This window comes from Habropoda laboriosa, unplaced genomic scaffold (assembly GCF_001263275.1).
Source record: "Habropoda laboriosa isolate 0110345459 unplaced genomic scaffold, ASM126327v1 scaffold22, whole genome shotgun sequence".
Taxonomy (NCBI): Eukaryota; Metazoa; Arthropoda; class Insecta; order Hymenoptera; family Apidae; genus Habropoda; species Habropoda laboriosa.
The window spans coordinates 8,661,095-8,669,088 of NW_017100261.1; the positions used below are offsets into that span (position 1 = coordinate 8,661,095).

The window sequence follows — 7,994 nt, forward strand, 5'->3', positions numbered from 1 at the left end:
CATAGATATTTATATCTTTTTAATAAATATCATTAACACATTTTACTACAATTTTCTATTTTCAAGCAATAACCTAACCTAACCTATAAACATTAATATGAATAAAGATAATCAACAGTTGCATGTATGTATGTGTAACGAATCTTGACAAAGATTCAATTTTCATTTTTCATATTTGTTTTGATTTTGCACATGAAATCACCTTTTCTTCGTTTGTTACCACAATTCCTGATTCGCCAAACTCTTACTAGAAAGTCAAAAAAGGCAATGAAAGGCCAAGGCGAGTGTCCGGTCAGAAATCATCGATTTCCTCCGATCGTCAGTCGCCAAAATTGGACGCGGCTCTTGCTACGTGTCGAGAATCGAATATCACCAAAATTCCCATGGCCACATGATTAATTACGCATACACCGGAAAATTCGTGGAGAACAATTGATTTCTACGGACCACCGCCGGAACTATGGGACGTTCGTCTTCACTGGAGCATGCCTGTTCGATGAAACATGGTTTTATCCACGCGTCAATTTCGCCGCGACAATCAATAATGCCGATAGGAAAGATCCTGCTGTTCATTAATGTGCAATGTATAAATAGAAAATCGATTAACGACAATGCTAATCCAGATGTTCACACAATAAAATCATGCAAATGACATTTTTCATCGAATATTCATCGCCGTATATTTTTCCCTTCGTTCAGAGTCGAAGTGACGCGTGGGAGTAATGTGTAAAGCGATGTTATGAGAAACTTGATGATCGGAGAATTCTTCCGGTTGTTACTAATACGGGAAGAAACAATGGGAAATAAATTGCGGAGTTTCACGTTTCGATAGAAATTCTAATAATATCGAAGAAAGGATTTACTCAAGAGGAAGAAAAAATATATGTACATAACAAGGGTGAGAGCGATACCATTACTTGCTACGAAATTAAAAATTTGAGAAAGATAAACGAAATGGATGACCTAAAAGGAAAAACTGTTTTGCGTATTAGCGTGATAAAAGGCGTTTAACGTACGTAAATGCGCGTCCAACCAGGCCTAGACTGTTAATATTCCGTTTTCTCTGACCTAAACAGACGCCTGGAAAAACCGAGTCGTTATATTGTCTCAAAGTGGACGCGACGCTATCAATCATTATTATTATCATCCATGAAAATATGTTTATTTTTGGGATGCAAAAAGGAATACGTTATTGAATCGATCGAGATGGATTATTTTTAAGTAATCATTTTTGCGGTATTATAATGGTAAAGTTTGATAATTTATCCGTGACACGTGGGCGATTGGTTTTTAAGCCAATGTCAGCGACGATATATAGGGTATTGAAAAATTTTCATTTCTATGTAATCGTAGAATCGTGAAACGTTGTTTTGAGAAATGTGTCAAAAGCATATTAAACACTTACGACACGATTAAAGATGTTCAATGGCAAACGTGTGCATTAATAAATACCAAATTCGAATGCCAAGAAAGGTCACATCATGCCTGGTTTGTGATTGCAACATTTACATGGACGAGATCATTCAATTAGATGAATCAGACTCAAAAATATGTATATTAAATTTTAAATTGAATAATTTACACAGCTATATTTATTAAACTTCATTGAACAATGCAGATTGACTTTAGATACGTGAACAATCCGATTAACATTTTTCCTTCTACGCGGATTAAGGAACAACTTTACGAATGCGTTTTACATAAATCATACTGTATATGCTACTCATGTTGGAAACAAATTAATTTTGCACATCTTACGTCGAAAGAGTACTATGCATTTAAGTGTAAATAGCTGAAAGAGATGCTTCGAGCCGAGCGTTAACCCTCCTTTCCTTTATGTGACAGGAAGCACAAAAACACAACCTTCCACCCATTAAGATGTGTCTGCTAAGAGAATGTTTATAACCTGCTTCAGTGATGTTCCCACCACTGGCTGTTTTTGCAGTGGGGATGGAACTCTCTATAAGTACTGCATACGCACATATTGTCAGCTGGGTTTACACATATGAAAAAAGGGAGGATGTATACGTTTCGACAAAAAATGTTTAAAATTGATACTCGGTTTTGAATGCTATATTATTCTTACTTATTAAATTCTTGCTTCGCATTTTATTTTATTTTATCTACTATTATGACAACATGATTATTTATTAAGTAGTACATATTGTGCCCATAATTTTAATTTCAGTTTTTATAATGACGAAGACAAATTAACGTTATTTTACAAATGATAATATCGCGCAACAATTATAAACACTAAGAGAAGTATATCAAAGGCTTTATAAAAGAATTATAATAATAAAATTGTTACTTGTTTTGAGTATTGCAGTATATTCATTTCTATGTATCAAGTACGATTTCAAATAAAATGTAATATCAATAAAATAAACTATATGTATTATTATAAAGGAAATAAAAATGAGGCCTTAGTTGTATTATTATTAAATATCATAATTATAAACAACATTGACCTATTCAGATAAAAGATCATTTTCAGTACTGAAAATGTTTGTAACCTATTATAAAATTTAGACAAGTTACAAATGTATCTCACTGTTTTCATAGTTTCCTTGCCTAATGTTCCCCTGACTGTTTTCATGAACATTTGCCTTTACATTCGATAAATACAGTACACTTAAATTCATTGATTTACCTCGCTGCGCCACGATTGGAGGACGTGTAGGTACCGTGAGTATACAAAAGAACTGACCAATGAGGAGCTCCATTTCTATGTGTTCGTGTAACGCGTATATTTAGAAGCGGAAGCATTGCCCAGTCGCCCGTTTCCGTCTTCCCAGTGCCTGTCAGCCATTACTGCTCTGCTTGCCGGGTCTTGCAGGGTAAGTCCGTTCAGATATTTTTGTCTTTTAAACACGAATTTTTTTGGCATTCGATACAAAATTATTCCAAAACAAAGATATATCTTTATTGACTCATAATATAAGATTTTCCGAGCAATTATTCTTGATCGCAGGTGTAACTGGTACAACTGACATAGTTTCCGAAAAATCGAAGATCGTTTCTACGGGACTGGTAGTGTGTCAGCAGATTCTTCCGAACTTTTCCCAAGATGTATAACAATAGTTATTCCAATCATACCAGGTACGTTGCATCATATTGTACCTTTTAAATGGTCAATATGGCGATACCATACGTTGTTAAACGTTGAAACTGGAGAAATTTTTTTTGCAATGTCGTGTTCTCCACCATTTTGTTCATGGACACTCTCGACCGCTACTTTTGCCGAATTGTTTAATTACGTTTCGAATTAACGATTTTACATTCTATGGATTTTACATTCAGCTCCTGAAATTGAAATACCATATAGCGGAATTTCTGTGTATCATGATCGAATATGTTTGAATAAAACGAAATGTGTCGGAAAAATTAAAATGGCGATGCTATTATCTAATGGAGAGCTACTGACAAGCATAAAATTGAGGCATAAAAATGATTTTTGTAAAAATATAATACATGACTTGATACCTTTACAATTGTCTGCCATCTTGTTACCTTGTCACCTATATGAATAGTTTATAATATATTAAAAAATGATATATACTTGACATTGTCTTTAATTTGTGAATATTTAATATATTTTCTGGATGTAATTTATGTGTAGAAGTTAATAGTACTTAGTGTTTTATGCCCAGAATTAAACATTAAACATATGTCAAAAGTATGTCAATATTATTTTGTGAAAATAATTAGTTACAGACCCAGGAGTAACAGGGACTCTAGCAGTCGTAATGGAGGAGGTACTTTTTGGAATAGTCAACAGCAAAAGGATAAGCCCATTAAGAAGCAAGTCCAGAGGAGAACACCTGGAGATTCACTGAAGAAACCTTCTTGGGATCTGGCCAAGTTACCAGTGATCACAAAAAATTTATATATTCCGCATATCAATGTTTTGAAGAGATCAATAGAAGAAGTAACGAAATACCACATTGGTAAAGAAATTACTGTAAAGGGAAACAGTACACCTTCTCCAATTCAAGCATTCGAAGAAAGTAACTTCCCAGAATATGTGATGGAAGAGATCAGGAAGCAGGGTTTTGCTGAGCCAACAGCAATCCAGGCACAGGGCTGGCCAATTGCACTCAGTGGACGAGACTTGGTTGGAATTGCTCAAACAGGATCTGGAAAAACTCTAGCTGTACGTATTTTAATATAATTCTTTCCATATGTCATTCTTCATTATTTATAAATCTAGAAAAATTAATATAGAGTAAAATTTAATTTCTTTATCATCTTGGATGTTTAAAATATTTAAGTTCTTTGAGAGGAATAATAATTTGAACTTCTTATTCACCAAGGCATCATAAATTTAATATTGAAATTTTAATCAAACTTCCTTTTCAACATTACAAACCAGCATTTTTAAAAATATCAATGGTGGTTACCATCATTAACCTACTAATAATGACTAGATATTAAAAAATGAATGAAGGTTTTGGTATATAAATGCATACAAATTCTTTTAAGTTCAAAATCAATACTTTTATTCCCAAAAGAGTGATCATTTGTTTCGGCAAAGGACCTGTAATTAGATAAGTGTTAAAAGCATCCCGTTACGGATATTTTTCAGTATATTTTACCGGCAACCGTACACATTAACAATCAACCACGTTTGAACCGAGGAGACGGTCCTATCGTTTTGATACTCGCCCCAACAAGAGAGTTAGCTCAGCAGATTCAGACTGTTGCTAGGGATTTTGGTTCCTCCTCGTGCATTCGTAACACTTGCATATTCGGTGGTTCCCCGAAAGGTCCTCAGGCTCGCGACTTAGAACGTGGCGTCGAGATATGCATCGCCACTCCCGGCAGATTGATCGATTTCCTTGAGAAGGGGACCACGAATCTGCGCAGGTGCACGTACCTCGTCTTGGACGAGGCGGACAGAATGTTAGATATGGGATTTGAGCCGCAGATCCGAAAAATTATTGAACAAATTAGACCTGACAGACAGGTGTTAATGTGGTCCGCGACCTGGCCAAAGGAGGTGCAAGCTTTAGCCGAAGATTTCCTGACAGATTACATTCAAATCAACATTGGTTCATTAACATTGGCCGCTAATCACAATATCCGTCAAATCGTAGAAATTTGCCAGGAACACGAGAAAGAGGCGAAGCTGTCGGGCCTTCTCAGGGAAATCGGCAAGGACCGTGGGGGCAAGATGATCATTTTCGTCGAGACGAAAAAGAAGGTGGACGACATTACGAAGACTATCAAACGGGAGGGTTGGCCAGCCATCTCAATTCATGGGGACAAGTCACAGCCTGAAAGAGACTATGTGTTATCCGAATTCAGAAACGGGAAGACGATGATCCTCGTTGCCACTGATGTTGCTGCTCGCGGCTTAGACGTAGAGGACGTGAAATATGTGATCAACTTCGATTATCCAAACAGTTCCGAGGACTATATTCACCGAATAGGAAGAACCGGTCGCTGTCAGAGCGCGGGCACAGCGTACGCTTATTTCACGCCTAATAATGCTAGACAAGCAAAGGAACTGATCTCTGTTTTAGAGGAAGCTGGACAAGCGATAAATCCACAATTAGCTGACTTAGCAAACTCAATTAAATCTGCGTACGGAAAGGGTCGTCAACGTTGGAGCCACTCGCGTTCCAACAAGGACAACAATTCAACTGGAAGTCCAAGAAACAATAGCAGCCCAACTGGAAGTAACTGGCAGAATCATCAGGTCCAAAGTGTCCAGCACAGTACCGCCAGTAATCAAGAGAGAACTGTTGTCCGACAACAAAATGGCTACCAGCCAACTCGTCAGAACAGCTTCCAGTCTAGCTACCAACAGCAGCAGCAGCAACAACAGCAGCAGCAGCAACATCCACAACACCAGCAGCACCAGCAGCAACATCAGCGGCAATCTGGCAGCTATACTAACGGCTGTCAGACCAGTAACGGCTATCAGGCTAGTTATCAGAATGCAAATATACCCAGATATCATGGTAGAACCGGTGGTTTCCAGGGCAGCCGTTATCATAACCGACAGAGCGCTTACAATGCTAATCAAACAGCTGGAGGGCAAAGCGTGTACTCGATGCCGCCTCCGTTCATGTTGCCATCCGGTGGACACACCGATTCTGGGATGCAGAGCCTTGTTAACAACAAGTTCTTCCAGACGAATCGTCCACCGCCGAACACCGGGGCGTGCGCCTATCAGTCGATGGGATACAGCCAGTTCCAAGCGGTGCCGCCGTATAGTTACCCTTATCCGCCCACACCGGTGCAGCAGTGACGCTTTTCAAGGTACAAGTCGGTAAGAGTGCAGGCTAAGTAAGAGATCGATTTTTTCCTGTTTATATCGGACCCACTAAATATTTACGGTTTGTGTAGACGGTTGGGTCTCTTTTTGAATATATAAGTAACGTAATGTTTCTTCTTTTCTTTGTCATTTATTATTTTTCTGGAATGGTGCCGGCTCGACGCATAGCGAAGCAAAAATCGTTTTGAGTTGTTCATAACGAAAAAAAAAGAGTAAAAAAAAAACGAAAAGGGTGGGAAAAAACTAAAAAAAAAAAAAGAAAGAAAGAACAAACAAACTAAGACACAGATATCGAAACAGAAGAATCAGTGATTATTAATATATTATGGTTTTATCTAGGATGAGATATTGATGACGATCGTTTGAATGGGAACGACGTTGTCGAGAAAGAAACGAAATAAAAAGAAAAAAAAAAGAAAACAAAATGATAACAGAGAAAAATTCATTATTATAGGCATCGTTAATCTTCGAGGCACATTCCAGTCGAGTTTTTTCAAGTAGCCGTAGTTGTTTAGCAATGGTACATGAATATAATCATTACTGGATGTAGAATATGACCAGAAAATGTAGGCTTATATACCATTGGTCATATCCTTTAAGAGATAATTAATCTTCTTGCGATAAAGAAAAAAAATAAAACTATGTAAACGTCATTTAATGCTTTCCCGAAATGCACGAAACGTATAGAAGGGGGGTGGGTTAACGTTTTCATATTTGATAATTTATTTATATTTTGCATATATCTATATATACGTATGTACAGGCAACGCTCTTCAAAATGTAAGGCCTTTTGCATAAAAATTAAGCCGTACACCCGTTTTTACGAAGCGCACGACGATATAATAATAATAATAAAAAAAAAATAAATAAAAGATAACAGATACATCGTGTCCTCTGTTCTTGTAACGAGACCGCGGGTGTGTGTGTCTCTTTGATAATAGTTGGGTGGGAGGGTTCGGGGTCGAAAGAGTTAAATCTCGTCAAAATTAAGGAGGAAAAAAAAGGACTTTGATGGAGGGATTATCCAGCATCATTATTATAGCGTACAAAAGTGAGTACTTCGAGACTATCCTGGGGACCGGTGTCTTTGTAAAACGAATTCAAAGCGAGACCGGTTAAACCGGGCTGGGGAGATATAGAGAGGAAAACTTGGGCTTTAGGGGACAACTTTAAATTAAGCATGTAGTCACAATGGCTGTGTACCTCGGCGCAAAGTTTGATACCTTATTTTTATAATATATATCGAAAGTAATTTGTTGTTAAACCAACGAATGATTATACGAAGAAAAAAAAATGCAGTAAGAGAAACATTGTTGTTTGATGTTTATGCAATTGGCCACTGAGTGGTCTTGTCTTTGCGCGCCCGTGTCGTCGATGATAGGTGCACCGCGCAGCAGGCTGGCCGCGATATCGAGTAAAATTATAAAAAGGAAAAAAAGATGAAAATTTAGTTGTACCTGTTTTTTAGTTCGCGCTCATCGAAAATTCTTGCTATTACTTTCTTTTTTTTTTTTAGGCGTTGCTGGTGAAATGCACGCGCGCGCGCATAATGGGAAAGAATGTTTTCTTTTCTCTTTTTTTTCTTCCCTTTTTTTTCTTTTTTAATTACACGGCAACGATATCCTATATACAGGTATATATATACACATATGCATATACATGTGTATGTGTATATATACATATATATATATATATACATGTGTGTATA

The 7,994-nt window shown here is 37.1% G+C and overlaps 1 protein-coding gene across 1 annotated transcript; it reads left to right on the forward strand.

The window, feature by feature from the left end:
• The first annotated feature begins 2,781 nt into the window (after positions 1–2,781).
• Positions 2,782–7,755, forward strand: LOC108572806 (DEAD-box ATP-dependent RNA helicase 20). The gene is made up of 4 exons (XM_017935114.1): positions 2,782–2,840; positions 2,975–3,102; positions 3,712–4,156; positions 4,589–7,755. Exons 2-4 carry the CDS (start codon positions 3,071–3,073, stop codon positions 6,257–6,259), a joined length of 2,148 nt encoding a protein of 715 aa, XP_017790603.1. The 5' UTR covers positions 2,782–2,840; positions 2,975–3,070; the 3' UTR covers positions 6,260–7,755.
• The last annotated feature ends 239 nt before the right edge of the window (positions 7,756–7,994 follow it).

Coding starts and splice junctions, on each gene's coding strand:
- LOC108572806 (XM_017935114.1), top strand. CDS start 3,071: ATGTATAACAATAGTTATTCCAATCATACCAG. Junction 3,103..3,711: donor AGTTATTCCAATCATACCAG/GTACGTTGCATC, acceptor GAAAATAATTAG/TTACAGACCCAGGAGTAACA. Junction 4,157..4,588: donor GATCTGGAAAAACTCTAGCT/GTACGTATTTTA, acceptor GATATTTTTCAG/TATATTTTACCGGCAACCGT.